This window comes from Tinamus guttatus, unplaced genomic scaffold (assembly GCF_059628265.1).
Source record: "Tinamus guttatus ecotype Peru unplaced genomic scaffold, ASM5962826v1 Tinamus_guttatus_pri_ptg000563l, whole genome shotgun sequence".
In the NCBI taxonomy this organism is placed as follows: domain Eukaryota; kingdom Metazoa; phylum Chordata; class Aves; order Tinamiformes; family Tinamidae; genus Tinamus; species Tinamus guttatus.
The window spans coordinates 2,071,885-2,091,820 of NW_028289097.1; the positions used below are offsets into that span (position 1 = coordinate 2,071,885).

At 55.8% G+C, this 19,936-nt stretch overlaps 2 protein-coding genes across 6 annotated transcripts in view; one reads left to right on the forward strand and one right to left on the reverse strand.

Moving 5' to 3' along the window:
* The window catches only part of ANKS1A (ankyrin repeat and sterile alpha motif domain containing 1A), a 69,553-nt gene extending 67,817 nt beyond the window's left edge, over positions 1-1,736 (forward strand). For 3 of the 5 annotated variants that reach the window (XM_088534456.1, XM_088534457.1, XM_088534458.1), the window contains 2 exons: positions 249-419; positions 1,372-1,736. In XM_088534456.1, the coding sequence (XP_088390582.1) occupies positions 249-419; positions 1,372-1,491 (291 nt within the window). In that variant the 3' untranslated portion in view covers positions 1,492-1,736. Of the gene's footprint in view, positions 1-248; positions 420-539; positions 546-689; positions 780-1,371 lie in introns of all 5 variants that reach the window. The other 2 variants (XM_088534459.1, XM_088534460.1) reach the window with 1 other exon arrangement.
* A 6,305-nt stretch (positions 1,737-8,041) lies between these two features.
* On the reverse strand, positions 8,042-13,765 carry TCP11 (t-complex 11). Its single transcript, XM_088534532.1, has 9 exons — positions 13,653-13,765; positions 13,064-13,196; positions 12,806-12,926; positions 11,883-12,103; positions 11,473-11,609; positions 10,614-10,780; positions 10,300-10,484; positions 9,730-9,893; positions 8,042-8,268 (listed from the first exon to the last, which is right to left on the reverse strand). Exons 1-9 carry the CDS (start codon positions 13,750-13,752, stop codon positions 8,042-8,044), a joined length of 1,455 nt encoding a protein of 484 aa, XP_088390658.1. The 5' UTR covers positions 13,753-13,765.
* Between the last annotated feature and the right edge of the window lie 6,171 nt (positions 13,766-19,936).

Genomic DNA, 19,936 nt, shown 5'->3' on the forward strand with positions numbered 1-19,936 from the left:
TGTGCAAAACATTTGGCCTCTTTCTCTTTGCTGTGCAAAGCGCTGCTGAACGGCAGCAGCGAGAGGAGGCGCCGGGCCCTGCCCTGCCGTGGGGCTGGGGCTCAGCACTGCCCACGGGACCCGCTGCCGCGGGATGCGACCGGTTTGGGATCTGCTGGGGATCCCAAACAAGCCTCTCCCGTGGCGGCGGAGCTGCCGTGCAGCTTGACGTGCAGCTCACGGCTCCGTTTTCTGTGGTCTCTCCGAAGAACCTGACGTACGAGATCATCCTGACGTTGGGGCAGGCGTTCGAGGTCGCCTACCAGCTGGCCCTGCAAGCCCAGCGAGCGAAGCCTCCCGGGGCTGCGGCGGGAGAAACGATTGAAACGAAATCTTCCAAACCGGTGCCTAAACCGCGAGCCGGCGCGAGGAAATCCGCAGTACGTACGCGCGGGGCCCGCGCGCTGCGGGGCTGGTTGTTGCACGCTCTGGGCTGGGATTTGGCTCCGCTTCGTGGCGCAAGATGCTTCAATTCCCCCTTGGTGCCAGGGGCGGACGAGCTGCCCGTAGCTCCGGGGCTGCTGCGGGTGGGATCCGGGTGGGATCCGGGTGAGCGGAGGCGGCGGGTGGGGGTTCAGCGGGGCGCGCGGAGCCGCTGCCCTCCGTTAATGCCGCCGTGTGTCTGTGCTGTGCTTGCTCCCCCCGCTCAGGTGCCTCCCGACGCGCGCTGTCACTGTCACACGTGCACCACTCACCGCCCCTCCTACCTGCCGCTGCAGTCGCTCTGCCCCGGAGCCAAGGTCTTCACCCTCCTCGTCTCGCCTGGCCCCCCTGCTCCGCTCCCTGTCCCGCTGTGTGTCCCCTCCCCGCTCGGTGCAGGGCTTAGGCCGGCCTGAGGACTCGGAGCGGCCCCGGCTAACGCGGAGCGGCAGCTCGGCTACCTGCCCTAGGGAACCTCCCTGCAGGATCCTGATTTAGGAGGACAAGAGGAGCGAAGCTCACGTGGTCAGGAGCGTAATCCCAAGGGATCTCACCTGCCAGGAGCTGTCTCCTCTCTCCCTCTGCCTTTTTTCATGGTGTCATCTCTGTAGCGCCGAATCTTTCATGCTTGCTTGTGTAATGAAGTGGAGCTGTCGCTCATGGTGATTCAGAGGCCTTAGGGACGTCATGGGTTGAGACCTGCCCGGCTGGAAGCGTTTGAGCTGTGCAGGGCTCCAACTGCTCCCAGGCCAGAGCTGCTCCAGCCCCAGCGTGTCCCTTTGGGGACGGGCGTCAGGCAGACGAGCAGCCTCTCCGCCCCGTGCCGAGCGCTTTAATACCCGCTCTGCTGTGTCCTGGTGATGAAGGATCTTGCACATGGTCTAACGTGTGTTTTCCCTTCTTCCTTTCTAGCTGGAGCCCCCTGAAGTGGACCAAGACTCCCAGTCTCATGCCAGCGTCTCCTGGGTTGTGGACCCCAAACAGGACTCCAAGCGGACCCTCAGCACTAAGTATGAGACCACTATCTTCTAAAGCAAACAAAACCCTGTGTCCACCTAGTCTAACCGTGCCTTTGCGATCTGATCTGTCTGCTGTTCTAAACTCCCTCTTCCTCCAGCTGCTCGCACTGAGCCCACGTAGGCACTGCGGCCAAGGCAGCAGCACTTAGGAGACTGTAGACTTAAAACGGCTTTTTGTACCTGATCACTGCTGAACACTGTGAATTCTCCTTACTCGGAAACAAGGGTAACGCTGTTAGATCCCTGCGAGGCGGGAGGTGCAGAGGGATGCAGGCTGCGGGAGTCAGACGTGGACCCAGGAAGCCGCCTGCCGTTTCCACGGCTTTCCCCTCGCTCTGGCACTGTGAATCCCTGGGGCAATGTGATGCTCCCCAGGCCCTTTTTTTTTTTTTTCTCCTCTATTTCACACTCTTGTCCTCGGACTGATGGAGACCTCTTGTCTCTGCGGTGCACGCGCTCCCTCAGAGATGCTCTGCTCCCCAACCGAGCCACGGCTGCGCACTGTTCCAGTGAACTCACCCTCTCTACCTGTCACTCGAGTCGACACTAACCACTGTGATACTGCCTGCAAATAACGCGCTCGCTAGATTCCCGGAGGGGACGCGGCCCGCAGCCTCCCTCCTGGAAGCGGGAGAGCTGGCTCTGCGCTCCCGTGGGAGCGCGGGGCCGGGCCGGGAGCGCTCGGAGCCTTCCCGGAGAGCAGGATCTTGGGGCAGCGGCCTGCGGGGGCGGTTCGGCTGCCTGCGTCGCAGTCCCGCGTAGGATTTGCCTCCTAGACTTTCTGTTTACACCCCCAGGCTCCTCGGGAGCTGTGGGCACCGTTCTCCTTTTCCAGCCTGCCACGGGGTTCAGCTTTTAAGGGCACATGTTGTTAGCGCCGGGTGCGGAAGGAGAGGGGCTGCCGGAGGGCCGGATGCCGCGTGCTGGGGCTCTGGTTCAGCGGGTTCACCACGGTCTTACTTTTTTGCCCAAGGGAGAAACGGGATTGAAATCGGTCTGCTGCTGATGCCAAGGCTGGCGTTGTCTACAAACCATTGCACGATGAAGGCTATAGGGATCTTGAAACATCTGCCACCTTCCGTCCCAGAAAGCGGGGCCTTCTCCTGGAGGTGGCCTTGTGCCAGCGGGCGCCTCCGCCTTTGCACCCTGTTTGGAAGTGCAGGGCTGAGAGCGGAGCTGGGACGGGGCCGTTCAGAGCAGCCCCCCGAATCCCCGGGCTGAGCCCTGCTCCTCCGCTCGCGCTCGCAGAGCCCACTGAGATGAACCTGAGGCAGGAGAACCACCCGCTGGGTAACTCACCGCCCTGCAGGGGTGACCTGGCCTCTCTTTACCTCGGTTTCCCCATTTGTAGGATGGGGACAAAACTAAAACTTGACCTACCTCACAGGGAGGTGTGAGGCTGTCTTGGCACGTGGAGCTCTTTGAAGACCCTCCAGCAAGGTGGTGGCACCTGATGTTTCAAGATCTTTGTTTAGCCCTTGGGAAGGAGCTTGGCCTCCACAGTCAGAGCAAACCGGCTTCAAGCCAGGAGCCAGGCTAGGAGGAAGCAAATGAAAGGGCTCTCTTAAAGCACAAAGAGGAAAGCAGTTTTGTACATATATTTCACGTGCAACGAGCCCTTTAACGGGCGCAACGGTGCCATCTCGTGCTGGAGCACTGTAGGTTTGAGGTGCTCCAGGAGATGGGGCCTCTTTGACAGACCAACTTAGCATCTTTCCAAGCAGAAGGTGTCTCCCGAGGGGCCGTACACCCTTCAGAGGGAGCCTGTGTCACTAACAGTGATGGAGCAGCCTGGTTTCCACATACAGGCGTTAACCGAGCAGCTGCCCACGCGTCTCCCTGCGCTAGCGGGTCTCGGATCTTGCAGCTTCTCCTGCTTCCAGCGGGAACAGCAAGTTCCTGGGCACCTCCTAGAAGCAGCTCCCCAAGCACGTGCCTTCCTCAGGGCGGCCGTCCCCGCGGCGCTGGGATCACGGGCATTCCCGCCTCCGCTGCAGAGCTCCCGCTGCATCCCGAGCGCTCACGGCTTCGTCTCCTCCCCGGCCCGCCTGTCCCCGCGCTTGTTTTCGTGCGGCTGCTAAATCATTCACTCCGTTATCTTCCTTTCTGTTTGCCTCTGAAAAGCTGATCTCCAGGCAGCTGGCTCCTACCACGGAAATGTAGTAACGCGGGGCAGAGACCTAAGAAGCAGCGGCCTGCGGACACGAAGAGCGTCTCCACCCGGCCCTGGTGTCTGCACGGCTGCTCAGTGAGGGCTTCCAAAGCGCAGGGGGGACGGGATCCCGGCCGGCAGCCGAGCAAAGCGGCTCTCCATTCCTAGGGAAGGAAAGCTGAGTCTTCCGAGGCTGGGAGCCATTGGCACCTTCTCTAGTTTGAGACAAACTTCTCGCAAACCGGTTATTTTTATGATTATTATTTTTAACCTGCAAAATGATACAGAGCAAAACACATTCACAGTTAAAATGTAGCATTGGGGTGAGGGAAAATCCTTCTTTCCGGAGAAGTCACGCAGCGCTGTCGGTCCGGCCAGGAGCTGGTAGGAGGGCTGGGCAGCGACGTGCGCATCTCTAACGGTACTTAAATTGCTTCGATTCTGGGTGAACAGCAGAGAACACCAAATTCTTGGCAATAACTTCCTGCAGGGTGAGGAGTTTTGCGAGGGGGAGGCTGCATCCTGGGTTTTTTTCAAAGCCGCTCCGAGCTTCTGTAGCCTATGGAAATAACTTAGGGAAAACAGTCTGCAAAGGCTCTTCCACCGCCGCGTGGTTATGGCCAGGCGTTCCTGATGGTACAAAGTTGGCTTTCCCTGCAGAGAGCTGCTGCATTGCAATACTTGACATTTCTATGGCAAGGACACAATTTTTTCTCCCACTTCTGCACTGAAGCCCTGGAGAGGACTCAGTTCTCCAGCCTCTTGTGCACGTGTCATATTTTTAAATGCAGTTATGCCCTGAAGAGGTATGTGGGGGGGGGGGTTACGTTTATTCATTTGTGATTTAGCACTTTTTTGATACTAGCTCATTATTTAATTAGTGCAACAGTTTGGGAAGATGAACAAATAAGGAGTGAAATTGTGGGCTTTACAGTGAAACAGGCCATTGCTGTGGATAAATCCAATCAACCAAAGGATGGCTTGGCCGCAGTCAAAGTCCTCTATCCCCAAATGCCACCGTCGTGAAGGTGCTGTGTACTTATTTCTTTTGAATTTGAATATTTAACAATAGTTTGAGCTGATGAACTGATGTTTTTCCGCAGTAGTGTTTCCCTTGAGGGAGAGATGCTAAAATGGGCAGGATTTTTAGTTCTTGGGATGCGCAAACGTAGCATGGCACGATGGCTGGGATCGCGACGGGCATCGAAATGGCTGGGGATGCGGTACCCGGCTGCTGCAGTACGATGAGATGCCCTAATAATTTCTGTTTAACTCCATTTGCTGCTGTATTTCAGGATTTCATTTAGTCTCTCTAGCCTGTAAGACTGAGAGCAGTGAACCATGATCCCAAGGGCATAGATCTGTACATGATTAAGAGGGGGAAGTGGAGATATTTTTTTTTAATTTGATGAATTTAAGAAACCTAACATTCCTTGTTATGCATATGTTGCAATTCATACTGGTGTAAGTGTAAATATTTGGTGTGTTGGCAACGAGCCTTTATGGAGAGATTGCAAATTGAACCTCTGCTTGGGAGGAGGGACGCCTTGCTTTTTCTGATGCCTCTTGATGCTTCTGAAGGTTGGCTTGGAGGCGACGTGGTGATGAAGACTCCAATCTTCAAGGGACTGCACGTGGTGACCCTGGTGGTCCTTTCCAGTCCTGTGTATAAATCTTATGGTTGTCTTTAGTGATCCAGCAGTTCTTTAGCCAAATATTCTCCTTCTCACTTCATAGGCAACTCAATTATTTTGGCAGTGGGTTTTTGTCAAGGTACTTGTGTGCTGGAGACTGATCCTGGACCATGCCCGTTCCTGACTTGCAGGAATTTGATACCTGTCCATTACACAGTGTTCAGGCCCTTCCTCCTTACAGGGTTTCATGGTATCTGGAGGAAAGTGCCCTAAATTTCTGGTGCTGAATATGACTTTGAATCAAAATACATTTGCGTTACTACCTGCTGTGAAAAGGTGGCACTCTCCTGGGTTTCGTTCCCCTTTTCGAGAACAGATTGTGTTTTAGCAACTTCTATTTGTATGTGGCATGAGTCCAGGCTGGGATCTCAAGACAGATAAACTAAGATGCACAGTTGCTTGTCTTTTTTAAATACAGGGGGGGGATTTTTTTTTTTCTTTTTCTTTCAAATGAAAGCTGCTTTATACTTTTTGTATTTACAAAAAAAAATGTTGTTCTTAGCTGTTCAGCTGTCTTTGAACTTGCTTTGGGCTTTTTTTTGTCTTTCTTTTTAGAAAAAAAAAAGGATGTAACTTGTGGGAGCAGGATAGGGCACCTTCTGCGAGGTGCCTCTCCTGAAAAGTCCAGACCTTCCTAGGGCTGCTGTGAGACACAGAGCAGATGCCAAATAGTTCCTGCAGTTCTGTGTAGAGCTGAAGTGGATTCAGTTGCTTTAATGCTCCTTGCATCCCACTTCGGAAATTCCTAGCAGCAGAATTCCTCCCCGGCTTGCTTGTGCTCGCATCATTTCCATGCAGATCTTTATTTTAGAGCAAGCACAGTGTTTGCAATGCTGTAGCGTTGCAAAAATAACCCTCCCTTTTAGACCTCCCTTTGGCATTATTTACTGCATTTTTCAAAAGGAAGTAAACATGCTGCTTTTTTGAAATGTAGATCTAGTGTGAACATTTTTCATACCCTTGGAAGAAAAACCTGAGATTCCCTATCAGGGCAGAGAACAGTCCAGTTCAGTTTGCAATGTTGACATTTTTGCTAATTGTGATGTATGGCAGTGGGACTGATTTGTAATACAAATGTTATTTAATTTGTCTGTATTTTGATACTTGAATTTTCTTTTATTTCCTGTATATACAATTGTTAATCTGTTCAAAATTGTCTGAATTTTAAACATCTTGTGGTACCAAACGTAACCAATCTGTGCAAGAACATAGACTGACCTCACTACAACAAGGCGAGATTGTAAATATTCCTGGGCTTCCAGCAGTCGTTTTGTTGTTTCCATAATTGTACAACTTAGAACAGACTGAATTAATAAACAACCTTAGACACGTCTCGCCCCGCTGTCACTGCGAGCGCCGCGCCGACGTCTCCGGCTCCTCCGCTCCACTTGGAGGCTCCTCTCGCTCTCCCGTCGCAGACGTGGCCGCCACAGCGGGCGCAGGTAAGAGACGGGGGGGACAGCGGCTTCCCGGTGTCTCATTCGCCCCGTCCAGCCCCTTTGGCACTTTCCTCCTCGTTGTTGATCTGAGGAACAAGCAAACGTCAGTTCCTGCATGGCTTGTACAGAAAGGACCCGCTGCTCTGGCAGCAGCAAACTGGAAAACGCTGCTTCGCTGGGAGCAGTTTCTTTGGGAGCAGGATAAGGGGCTCACGTTGTTCCCAAGTCCCCAGGGGCAGGACGTGTGGGTAGAGCTGCCAAGTAGTTTGGGGGAAAAAGTTGTTTTTGCAGCAAATCCTGTTAACCCTAGATACTGAATATGACACTTTTGAGATGTTGAAATTATTAATGAAATAAAATGCATCCAAGTATTCTGCTAAAGGTAAGTTTACTTGTAACATGACAGTCTGGAACTGCTTTGTACATATTTTCTAGGTGGTGGTGAGAAAAACCAGCTTTCACCCTCGCTAACTGCCTTCTGCAGAGATTGTACCCTTGAAGTGAAGTGTTTACTAGTGCTGCTCACTAAAAACACTTTTCTGCAGTAGGACAGCAACTAAATAATGTAACAGCTGTAAACTGGGGCAGACATTATAGAATATTTGCAGAGATTTTTGGCATACCAGAAAATGGGACTTGTTCCTTATGTAAAATAAGGCTAAGAAAGACAGATATTTAAATACAGGTTAAAGTTCAGATTTGTGTGTCAAGTAAAAGCAGGCTGATACAAAATACTAAATGCATCAAGGATTGCTAGATTTATACCATATGTGCCATTTCTGATAATTCAGTTAGCTTAAAAACAGCCTAATGTTGAAATATATTGCGTAATTTTAATGATCTTAAATACCATCTGGCTTTATCAAATCCAAACAGGGTTCCCGGGCTGTGACTAACAGCGTTCAGCAAAGTAGGGTAAAGGCCCCCAATAGAATTAACACTTTAGATTAAAAAAAAAAAAAAAAGGCAAGGGGGAGCCAAAACCTGCCTAAGCTGCAGCACAGTTTTATGAGCTTAATATCCCTCTGCCCTCCTTGCCAGTGAGATGAGTGGCATCAAAGAGCAGGTTTTGTGGTTACACAAAAGCCACCAGCTTTTTGCAGTTGAAAGGTTTATTCAGATATGTAAGTGCCAAGTGACGAGAGTCATTTCCTCGCAGCTCCGCCAGCCCAGCTGTGTTTACTTCCAGTTGCTTTTCACAAGCTAAAGCATGATTTGAGAAACTGCTGGAAAGGCTGTTCCGCTCCTGCCCTCCCAGGCGACACCGAGTGAAGATGATCACAGAGAGTCTGCTCCTGCGTCTGGCTCCGGCTCAAGCACTTTCCGGAGAATTTCCGAGTAGTAGGGTGCAAACACCTGCCTGTTGTGGTGGATCACACTGCCAAACCTGTGCCCAAGGGCCAGCAACTCCTCTTGAACGGCATCGAGGCCCTTTGGGAGGTCCTTGGGGGAGCTCTGTCCGTTAGGGGAAACGAAGAGGCTGAGGAATGAATGAATCCGCTGCTCTGGAGAGAGGAAGAGCAGAAAAACAAACACTCAGCCTTGGCGAGGGCAGAGCGTGGTGAGACGAGGGCTCCCGTCACAGGCTGTCGGAGACAGGAACACCGTGAAGGCCCAGGGACCTGCTATTGGGGAAAGGAACTTCCAGATCCTTCCACTAAGTAGATTTAACAGCATCCAGGAACCAGGGTGAAATTCCGGGATGCTAGGAGAGTACTCGAGCAGAGTATCATGTTTTGTTGTCTTGTTGCTACTTTTCTCAGGGTAGCTGCTGACAGCAAGGGCTGAGATTGGACTTTGGGTTTGATGGGTGCGTGGCCTTTCGTACGTTACAATGCAGCAATTCGGATTTTTCACTAATTCTGAAGAGTTTTGATACTGTGTTCAAGCATTGGACCTCCTTAAAAGCATAATGGAATATGGAATTTCAGAGCCTAGGATTTATTTAGGCTGCTACAGCAGCATTTTTTAATTGGAAGTGTTCAGGAAGGAACACGTAGCAGCGATACAGCAACATTTGAAGCAGCTGGTAGTTGAATTTGAAGTATCTATATGAAAATGCTGAGGGTGACCAGCAGTGCAGCCAAGGTGCTGTGGTATTCTCAGATGCAGGGCAGGGAGACTATCTAGTCCCAGCACTTCTTTTTGAAGCCACATCACCTAGTGCCCAACCTGCCCTATCTCAGGGTTTAGTTTAGGTTGTAACTTCAGCTTTATAAATTCCATCAAAACAAAAATAGCCTGTTCTGACATTAAAAGAATAAACCCAACTAAACAAGGCCATGGAGTCCACGCTGCTGGGAAGGACACTTAACTAAATGAAATATTGAGCAGGTAGGGCCTCACCCTAATTTTATAGCTGCTAAAAGCAAGTCTTCCATGTGGAAATAATCCTGCCAGTAGCTGCCTGTGGCACAGCAATCTACGTGGAGTTAATGTGCAGAGTACTAATAAAAGGTCAAAATAATCAGCTCTTATCCAAACCATTTGAATAAATATTTTGATGGAGCAGCACTATAGGGCAGCTGCTTAGCTGAATACCAGGCAGTGCACTCCCTAGGGATAAATATTATTTGGAGTTCTTAGCATGGTACCTTACTAGGCCTAGTGATTAATCTCAGTCTACAGCCTAGCCTGAAGATTGCAACACTGCCTAATAACCAGCCTTGCACTGGGGCTTGTTTAGCTTTTAGCAAAGATGAGAGGATTTAAGAGACTTTCAAAGCAATTACTGCTGGGAAGCGTTTGGAGGAGTGGGGAAACGTGGGCAGTTTCTGCACCCGGTGTCATTGCCCTCCTCTCCTGTGCAGACTGGGTGGAGAGGCCAGTTTTGCTCAAGACGGGGAGTCTGCGATGCCAGGACCTGGCCTGGCTGCTCCAGAGGCTAAACCCAAGTCAGGGCCTGAGAGTGCAAATATTGACCTTGAAGGAAGCCCAGGCGAGCAGACAGGGGCTCGCAGACTCACCGACGACTCTCCGCACCGCGTTGTCCTTGTCCGCAAGGCTCCTTATCTGGCCCTTCAGGGAAGCGCATTTGTCTTTGCTGAAAGGGGGATAACCCAGCTGGGACAGGGTCCTGCCGACCTCCTGGAGCACCTGATCGCCGACGTCTTGCAAAGCCTCTTCACACCTGCGTCAGGCAAAGGTACAACGTGCTCCGGGCACCGCGCGCCGCGGGGAAGGGGCTTGCAGGGCCCCAGCAAGGAGGGAGGTTGATGGGAGCACCCTGGAGCCAGGCAGCGCAGGAACCAAGTGAACCAAGTTTCCCTCCCCCTGCTCAAGAAGCTGCCTGGGGCTGTGAAACAGGAACCAGCACCACCAATTCCCCCTTTAGTCAGGAAGGGACTGTTGCTAGAAGGCTGGCTCCCTGCCTTGCCTGCTCCTGGCAGTAAACCTGGTTGCTATTTGGGTCTTGGATCCTTTTCCACTCCCTCCCCCTCCTTCCAGGGGAGGATTCCTGCTGCTCATCCCACAACCAGCCAGTGCCTGCATACTCACTCATCTCCCTCTGGAAAAGAAAACTTAAAATAACGCACCTGGTACAAGAGAGCCCTTCCAAGAGGACCTTTGTTACCCGTTTCAGCCTAGCTACAAACCCAGGTGAGCCAAACAAGGTGCTTCCACACATGCCACTGGTCACTAGCAGGACTGCAGCTATGAGGACAAGCTGATTCACCTGCGACCGGACTTGCTGCAGTCGGGCCTGGTCCATAAAGAGTGTCTGTGAACAGAAACCAAAGCAGCCGTTGCGGGTGCAGCCAGCAGCAGCTCACAAGCCAGCGAGTGGGAGGAGAACGCCGGCCAACAGGTAGGGTTAGTTTTGGGAGAAGTCCCGAGTTGTTTCTCCCACCTCAGGATATTCCTTGTGGGCAGGCTCCCAGCGGAGCAGGTTCACGTAGGCTCGGCTGAGCACGGCCGCGGGGCTCGGCGCGGTGCCGGCCGCGGGGCGCGCAGGGGGACGCGCAGCCACGTCCGCCGCGGCCTCGCGCAGCCACGCCGCTGTGACATCCAGGCTACCTGCAACACAAGGGGATGCCTGGAAGCGACGCTTAGCGGGCACGACGTGGCTATGGATCCTGCGGGCAGCGTGTTCTGGAGGCCAAGGCATCGCGCTGGCTCCTGCAACGGCAGGGAGTAGCTTACAAGATCCCCAAAGTACAAAACAAACATGTAGCTGCCAAAGCACAGGGCTGGGCTAGTGGAATCAGCCTCCGGAGAGCTTTATGTTGAGCAAAGCGTTTCAGTCTCCAACAGGCACCTTTAATGAAGTCCTGGGAGGGAGAAAGGCAGCCAGAGAGAAATATTCTAGAGCCTAGTGAGGGAGAGATGTCTACATCAAATGCAAACTTTCCTCTTTAAACATGTCTGCTAATAACATTTTCCTCATTCCTCTAAGGATCTCAAAACACTTTAAACTTACAAGATCTTACAACTCCTTGTGGGATGGCTATTAGCTCTGCCTTATGCAGGGCGAAACTGAAGCACAATAAACAATTTCTTTTCTGCAAGGTATGTTAGCGAAGAGGCTGAGAAAGTGACCCAGGAGCCCTTTAATTTTCTGAGGTAATTCTCTCATCTATTATTACAAATAGGCATGGGAGAAAGTATCAGCTTTGAAATATTTGAGTCCCTTTCCAGTGTTTTTAGCAGCTCCTGTAAGAGTACAAAGTGTTGAACCAGCAACTTCTCTCACGTCCCTGCAGACTTACTAGGCAGCTTATCTAAGAGCTCCTGGAATTTCTTCCGCTCGTACTGGACGGAGTGCTCCTGCAAGTGGGGACGGAGGCTTTGGATGGTAAAATTCAACATATCCATCTTCATGAGGTCCAACACCCGGAAAATCTCCCTGGGATGAAACACAGTGAACTGAAACTTTATCTAGTAGTAAATGCTATGACTAGGGTAAATTTAAAACGTTGGGAAAGGGGAATTCAGAAAGAAGTTGGATTTTATTCTGTTTTCTGACAAAAGGTTGTTAGGTGTAGCTGGAGTATGCAGTCTCGAAAAACTACTAGAAAATCATGTTCATAAAAGGGGCCTCGGGCAGTAATGGCAGGGCAGAGTTTTCTCAAGGCCCAACGTGTTGTTGCTGGTTTACACAGTCAGGGTCCTCGCCCACCTCAGCAGCTGCACGGGATCCGCGAGGCTCCGCAGCGCCCGCACGTCCTCGTCGCGCGCGGGCGCGCACAGCGCGGCCATGGTGTCCAGCACGCGCGCGGCGACGCTGCCCACGTCCAGGGCGCCGTGCTCGGCCTCCTGCCGGAGCAGCTCCAGGTCCAGAGCTTCCTCAATCTGCCTGCGCAGGCGGTCGTGCCGGGGCAGCAGCAGCGACAGCAGAGCCTGCCAAAAGAGAAGCAGCCTGATGGCGTTCAAGGGACTCTGCGGTTTTCCAGAGTTGCTCAAGAGGCATCAAACCTACTGCTCTGTTGAGCATAAGGTAACTACTGAGTACTCGAACTCTGGGGCATGCGAAGGGTTTAAGTGGGTGCTTGTCTGCAGTGACTCATGTCAGGACGTCTGGCTCCTGCTTCACATATTGCAAAACCTCTTCTATCGTCACGCAAGAAAGGAGGGAACTGTCTGGAGTCCAAAGGGCAAGTGTGGACTGAAAAAGCAAACCCTACGCAGCTCCATGCTTTGCTAGGAATATGGATGTATTTTAGGGCCTGACAATTTTGTTCACTGTATTGTATGCTCGTTTATTAGAGTCAGCTCCTCATATACCCAAAAGTGGTGTCCTATATAGACGAAGTGTATTTTCTGTTTGGCAGACATGATGTCTGGAGTGGTTACCATAAATGACACTTTAAACAAAGTTTTTCCACTGTTTTGGAGAATATGTGTTTGAAAGACCTAGGGGCAGGGAATGAGTTTCCTTCTCAGACAGGTTTTAGAGGTGCAGTTTTGTATCTCCCTATAAAACAAAGGGCTCCCATTTTCTCGTCCCTCCTAACACATGTTCACAAGGGAATACTTGGATGCAAGAGGTGAAGGCACCATTGGCAGGAAGGCAACCTCTCTCCTGGCTTGGGAAGGGCTCACCTCCTTTATCTCCTGCAGCAGCTGGATTGCCTGGGTGTAGTCCGGGGGGCTAGCAGAGAGCTGCTCCTTCAGCCTGTCCCAGAAGGCTCTGTGCAGTGCTTCCTTTACTCTGTTTTCCAGGCTAAAAAGAGAGTATTTTTCAAGCAAACTCCTATTTCCTTGTCACTTCAGCAGCCAGACCCAAGCCCCGCTCCTCTCCCCATCCCAACCTGCTCGCTGCACGGTGACAGAAAGGAGCCAGCCCCAAAAAGCAGGTACCTGTTTGGGGCGAAGGTGACGGCTTGCAGTTTGAAGTCCTGGTTGAGCACCATTTCATGGGCGATGGTCAGCTTGGAAATCTCGTGAGCTGTTTCCAGGACTTCACTCACGGACAGCATTTGTGGAGGGCTGGCTGCAAAAACAAGCAGTAAATAAGTAAACGAACAACCAAACATCAAAACAATGTAAAAGCAACGCTAAACCAAGCCGAAGGCTCAACGTTTCCTTTAAAGGGACTGAGAGGATTTGAGGTACTGAAAAGTGCAAAATAAACTGCAGAGGGTTTAAAACTCAAGGAAAATATATATATATGTATACACACACACACACACTCTTCTGTTGTTTTTACTATTCCCGTGCAGCGGAGCCGCTGCCTTTACCGGGCCGAACGGAGGAGGACGGGGGGATCCTCCTCCTCGGCGGAGCCCCGCGCCCGCCGTCCCCGAGGCAGGACTGACCCCTAGCGCCGGCGGGAAGCAGCTCCCGCCGGGCCCGGCCGCGGGCGCCCCTCGGGGGCCGCCTCCCGCCCCAGCCCAGCGCCGGGGGCCGCTCGGGGCCCTCGGCTCCCCCGCGCCGCCGCTGCCGGTACCGGGCGGGCGCAGGGCAGGCGGCTCCTCCTCGCGGCGCTCCCGGGAGGGCCCGGCCTCCTCCCCGGGCGCGGGGGGCTCCTGCTCGCCGGCCCTGCGCATGGCGGCGGCTCCGCGCCGGGCAGCGCCGCCCGCCCCGGCCGCGGCGCCCTTGGCTCTGCGGGCCGCGGCCGCCTCGAACGGGACGGCCCCAACGCAGCGCGGGGGGAGGCCGGCCACCCGCGCCATCGCCCTCCCGGGCCCCCGCTCCCCAGCGCCCTCCCGGGCCTCCCGCCAGCCCCGCGGCGCCCGGGAGGTCCGCGAGGAGCCTCCGCCTGCAGCGCGGGGCCCCCGGGGCCGAGCGCCACGGGGCGGCCCCCCCTCCGCGCTCGGCGCCCATGGGCCGCTCCGCAACTCGAACCATAACGGCGGCGCCGGGCGACCCGCCGTTAGCCGCCCCCTTCTCCCCCCCCCCTACTTTGGGGAATGGGCTGCTCCAAGGAGCGCCCGGGGCGGCGCGGGGGGACCGTCCCATTGGAAACGCGGGGGGGGACGTGCTCGTGAGGGAACGAAATGGCCACCAAGGGCATCTGCTGAGCGCGCCTGGCCGGGGGCTGCGACCGCGCGGCCTCGAGCGCGGGGTCTTCCCCTGCGGCCCCTCCGCCACGTGCGGTGACGGCGGCCGCTCGGCCGGGCCGTTGCGGCTGGCGAGGACGAGCGTGTCCCCGCTCAGGCATCGCAGGAGAGCTCGGGTGCCGGGAGGTCCCGGGGGGATCCAGTAAGAACATCCGTTCTGCACGCTGGGCTTGGGAATACCGAGCCCCTTCCTAAACGTTCGGGCACCCGGACGGGGTACCCTGAGCGGAGCCAAGCACAGGGCGCTGCTCCCTGCCCATCTATGGGACACAGTTTCCCTTAACGAAGGCGCTGGTGGCCGCAGGGACGGTCCCAGGCGGCTCCCAGGTGGCAGCCGCACATCCCTGGTGAGGCTGGGGCTGGACAAAGGCAGCCTCCGGCTCCGGCTCCCCTTACCCGCTGTGGAATGGCAGGAATTCCGGCGCTCCCGAGGCTGGGGGAGTCACGGCACCAGCGACGGGCTGCTTGTTTTTATATCTAAAGCCCGTGCAAGGCTGTGGCTTAGTGCCTGTCAGCTGCAGGGGTATTAACCTTAGACCTGTCAGCAGAAATAAAATAAGAAATTACAAAAAACGAAAGCCGGTGTTGCAGCACCGGGAGGCTCCGAGAGCACTGCTGGCTGCGGCCAGGTTCGTACCAGCGTCCTGCCCTGAAGCTTTTCTCATTGATTTGTGTCCGTTGTCTTCACGGTAGGTGCAGAAGGCAGTGGACGAAGCTCCGGCCATGTGCACATTTGTTACAACCCTCCCGTCGACTTGGCCAGGACCAGGATTTAATCCATGAGGGAAAGCGCCCACCCTGGGACAAGGATCCGTGCGCTCCCGTGCCACATTTGCTGCCTTCTCCCTGCGGGCAGCTGCCGCAGTGTGGGCTCCGGCTGCGTCCCGGCCTTGGGAACGCTCGGGGCTGCCGTGAGAAAGGGCCCGCGCGGGAGCCGGGGCCTTGATCCGCCCGCTGCCAAGCGGTGCTGGATCCGCTGCCGCCTTCAAAGCCCCCGGAACGCTCGGAGGTGGTTGGGCGCTCGGGCCGGAGCGAGGCAGAGGATTAAAGGCGGAGCGCCGGCGAGCTCTGCGGGGACACAACCCAATTACCACCCCGTAATTAGTTACAGCTTTGCAGCTGGGCTGCACAAATGACTCCGTGGCTCTCCCAGCCTATTGCTGAAAAGGGGAATTTGCCGCTGCTGTTGCAAAGGGGAATATCCCAGGTAGGATTTAGAGGCGGCTGGAGCTCCTGCTCTTGCTCTGGGCTTGCGGCAGGCCAAGAGGGCAGGCAATGGGCAGAGCCCGGAGCGCTGCTCTTCCCGCTGCTTCCCAGCACGCGGAGCCGTGTGCTGCCCTCGTGTCTGCAGGACGAGGCCGTGGCAGAGCAATCTCCTTCCATCGCTGCTGACTTCCTTAGGCCGCTGGGGAGTTGTAAAAAATCATCTCATCAAAAAGCAATAAGGGAAAACTGCTTGGCTTGGGCAGAGCTGCAATTACATCATGCAGCCAGCGGCCCTGGGCTTGGGGGTGGACGCCGCTGAGAAACGAGCTGGGAAAACCGTCCTCCCAGACGTGCGGACAGCTCTTTCCTCCCTCTGGACGAGCCCCGGGAGCTCGTCCTGCGTGCGGAGGCTGCCAGGGCGGCGCGGCCCTGGGACAGGCCCTGCCCGGCCACCGGCGAAGGGAATTTCCTTGGCTTTGCAAGGAGGCCTCGGAGCTGGGAGCTGTGATCTCTGCATCAGAAAGAATTCACCTCCTCCCCGAGCGAGGGCCTGGGCATTAGCAATGATTTCCATGCACTTCTGCAGCCAGATGCAAGATCTTTAATTACTTTTGTTTTCCGTTTCCCTATGGATTGGGTCAGTGCAGAGAACAGTTCCCTCAGCCGCAGTGGCCCGACCTCAGGCAGAGCCGGGCTGCAGACAGGGCTGTCTGCTCGCTCTGTAATCCCATTATTCCCTAGGACTATCCCAAAATACCCGGTGCCAGGCCTTGGAGAGGGAACCGGAGCAGCTCTCGGTGGTTCCAGCACCAAAAGGTGGGAAGAGCGGGACGACGCAAGGGGAGCAGAGGCCCAGAGCGACAGGGCCGGTGTCTCAAGGCAGGGGAGGCCCTTCGCTTGCTCTCATCTCCCCTGGTTTCAGAGCTCAGCTCTCCCAGCTGATAAATCCCGCTCCCCAAGGAAGCAACTGTGTGTCTTGCAATATATACGTGCTCGCCCCGCATTAATTTGCTTCCCCTGTGACAGGCGACTTGCAGATTTGTAATAGCAGGATGTATTTTTAATGCATTTCCTGCAGATTCCTGCAAGGGAATCTAATTCCTATGTGACTTTAACGTGCTGCAAAGGCACAGGACGTTGGGAGCACCGTTATTAAGCAGAGTAGGGTTTTTTTAATTTACTGTTTTAATGAGCTCCATCCATCTCGCTGATAAGATTAATTTATTTTATCCAAGCCATCTAGCTGAAATCCCAACAGGGGAAACTGGGATTTTTCGGGGTACATATTGACTGTGACAGTAGCGGACTCCGCAGGGATATTCCCCAATTGTCCTTTTGTATCCTTGGAAGTCTGTAAATCCCGTGGTCACCCGGGCAGGGGCCTCCCGAGCCGCAGCGCTGCGGCCCCCGTTGGCATCGGCCCGCGGCAGGTTCGGAGCCGCGCGGCCTCGCGCTGCGGACTCGGCCTCCTAACGCGTCCTGCTGCCGCTGCCGCTTCCCATCGGGATGCGCTCGGGCCCGGGGGAGCATCCTGGGAACACGGATCCGGAGGAAGCAGGGGGAGCGCGCCGCTCCGGCCACCCCCGAGCATCCGGAGCGTCCCGGGCGCGCGGGGCGCGCGCTGGGGCCGGCCCAACGACGCGGCTGCGGCGGCCGCGCGAGGCGGCGGCGGCTGGGAAGGGCCCGCTTGTTCAAACAGAGCGGCCCTCGCAGCGAGGGAAGGGGGAAATGGGCTTTTTGTTTAAAAGCCGGTGTTGTTTTTTCAAGTCTGGCTAATGTGAAAGTCCCCATTTAAAGGAGTCGGCCCTGCAGGGAAATTGGTCACTGTTTACACGCCCACGTGTTGACTGAGGCCGCCGAAAGCAAACTTCCCGGTGCGGCCCGCTCCAAGGGCCCGGCCCGCACAGTGCCCGGGGCTGTGCGAGCGTCCCTGCAGGAAAAGCGCGGCCGGCACGGCAGGAAAAGAGGGAACGGGGAGGCCGCGAGCGGCCGCGTCGGCTCGTGAGCGTCGCCTCGTCCCGCCGCGAGGAGCAGGGCACGGAGGAGGCGGGTGGGAGCAGGCCCGGCCTGGCGGGTTTTTCCTTTCCCTGCTTTGGGAAGGCCGGATCCCCCGCTCCCATTCTCGGCATCGGCTCCGGGCCGGGAGCCGCTGGGATGAGCTCGGGCCGCCGGCTGCCGCGAGGGCCTTGGCACGGGCGCCCTCCCCGTGCGCTTCCCCGCTGACTAACGCTCCCCCGCGAGGCCGGAGCGCCGCTGTTTTCCTGGGAACGCGGCCCGGCCGGAGCGGCCGCGGCGCACGTCGGAGCCGAGCAAAGCGTGGCCTGGCCGGAGCGCTGCGGCCGGGCCCTGATGCCGGGGAACCGCGGCCTGCTCCCGTCACCCACGTATTTAAGGGATGGCGTTGGGAAAACTGAGGCTTAGAGGCGTTTGGCCTGCGGTCGGGGCTGGAGCGCAGCCAGGAGTCCTGGCCGGGGGACGTGCGCCGAGACGGGAGCTCCCCAGCGAATGTCCCCGGGGAAATGATGATTTTGGTCGCGGTGTGCAAATTTATATTATAAATAATTATCGCAGGGCGCTGGGAAGCTCTCGGCGCTGCGGGAAGGCTGCTCTGGTGAGGCCCAAACCACACACAGCGTTCGGGGAGGGATTGCAATCCAGAAAAGAAGAAGAAAAAAAAAGTTCAAAGGTGTTCCGCTTTAATGCGGTTTATCTAAATTGCTTTATGTTCATTAATCGGGATTAGTGCAAATGCGCTTGAAATTTCGGGCTGGGGAAGGGTTTGCTGAGCTCTCCCAATGAGGCTTTTCCAAAAACAGCAAGTTAGAGTTGGAAAACCCAAACTAAGTGAGATCCCGTCGGGCTGTTCCCGTCGTCGCCGGGTCCACGGGTGCTGCAGGAGCCGCCGTGGGCCCCCGCACGCGCCCATCGCCCGTGGCGTCTGGCCCCGGTGCCCAAGGCCGCGTCCCGCCGCGCTCCCCTCGTCGGCCGCTCGGCGCCGTCGCTTCGGCATCTCCAAGGTAACTCGGAGGTCAAGCCCAGATTTGATCCGAGCGAGCCATGTGATGCGGGCAACATTTAGGAGAATCAGGTGATTTTTATTTTTCCTTTCTCACCCCCTTTTTGGGGGATTACGCGGGAGGTTTTGCAGCTGGGTGGCCAGCCTCGCATTCAGGTCCAGTTTGTGCCATCTCGGGCCCAACAGGGACCAACGCGGTCTCGTACGGACGGTCTGGCCGGCAGCGGCTCCGTGCCCAGGATGCATCCCTGGAAGGGGTGGCCTGTGGGGATAACCGGGCTCACGGAGCGCACGGAGCTGCCCTTGCAAATCCCTCCGGCAGCTCCTCGCCCTGCACGGCCTTGTGCAGCGCTGGGCAAGTCCTTGCGTCTCCGGAGCCCGCGCGAGGCCGATCCAGCCCTTTCCGTGGGGAGCTGAGCCGGGATCCGCAGGGATCCCCGCGCACGGGGCCTGGGATGGAGGCTGCGACGCGGAGCCGGCGCTGCCCGGGCTCGGGACTCCCTCCGCCCCGGCGCAGGCCGCACATCAGCAGTTTGTTTGACGTGTTGTGGCTGGTCGGTCTCTTTGCCCGCTCCCCTGATCAGAGGGAATAAGCGCTGCAGTGTGCAGTAATGTTCGCTTTAGGTGAGGGTAAATATAGAAAGGAAAACCTGCTGAGAGCGAGCCATTTATTGCTGCGCTTGGAGCCCTCTGCTCATAAACAGTCAGTCATTCCCATTTGGAAAATCCCCGCGTGGTTTTCTTGGCCAGCCGAGAAGAACGTTTACTTTCCTGTAGGTTAAGAAGTACATTTTAAATTAAAAAATGATGATAATGGCATCTCGCTTCCAGCTGCCCTCGGGCGTTTGGGGCTTGGTGACCGCTCTGCTCTCCTGCAGAACCAGCCTGACGCGGGAGCATCCTGCAGGGCTTCCCCCACCAGCCTCCGCGGGTGAGGGTTATCCCTGATTTTTCCTTGTCCCCTGGCTCATCCTGAGTGGGGTCAGTGATCCCAGGGCAGGGTTTTGCCGCGGCTCTTGCTTTGGGGTCCCAAACGCTGGTGGCCCGGGGGTGTTTGGCACATTTGGGGCCACTCTGCGTTGGTGAGCGGGAGGGATGAGCTGTGCCGAGCTCCGCGGTGCCAAAGTCACCAGGGAGCTCCCTGGGCCGCACGGAGCAGCCAAGCAGCCCATCGGCTGCGGGAAGCCCTTGTCCCTGTGCTCGGGTACTGCCAGAGAGGAAAAAATCCCCAAAATCCTACCAGGGGAGAGGGGCAGGAGGGGACCCCCGCATGCACCGGAATTGCAGCGGGATCAGCGGTCCCGCTTCTTGCTCCCTGCAGCCGAGAAGGGTCTCTCCGTGTTTTCCAACAGCCTTCGGATTTGGCTCGGCTTGGCCTCGGTTTCCGCCGGCAAGAGGCAGTTAAGTCTCCTGGAAGCAAGAATTAATTAGCGGATGCCTTTGGTCAGG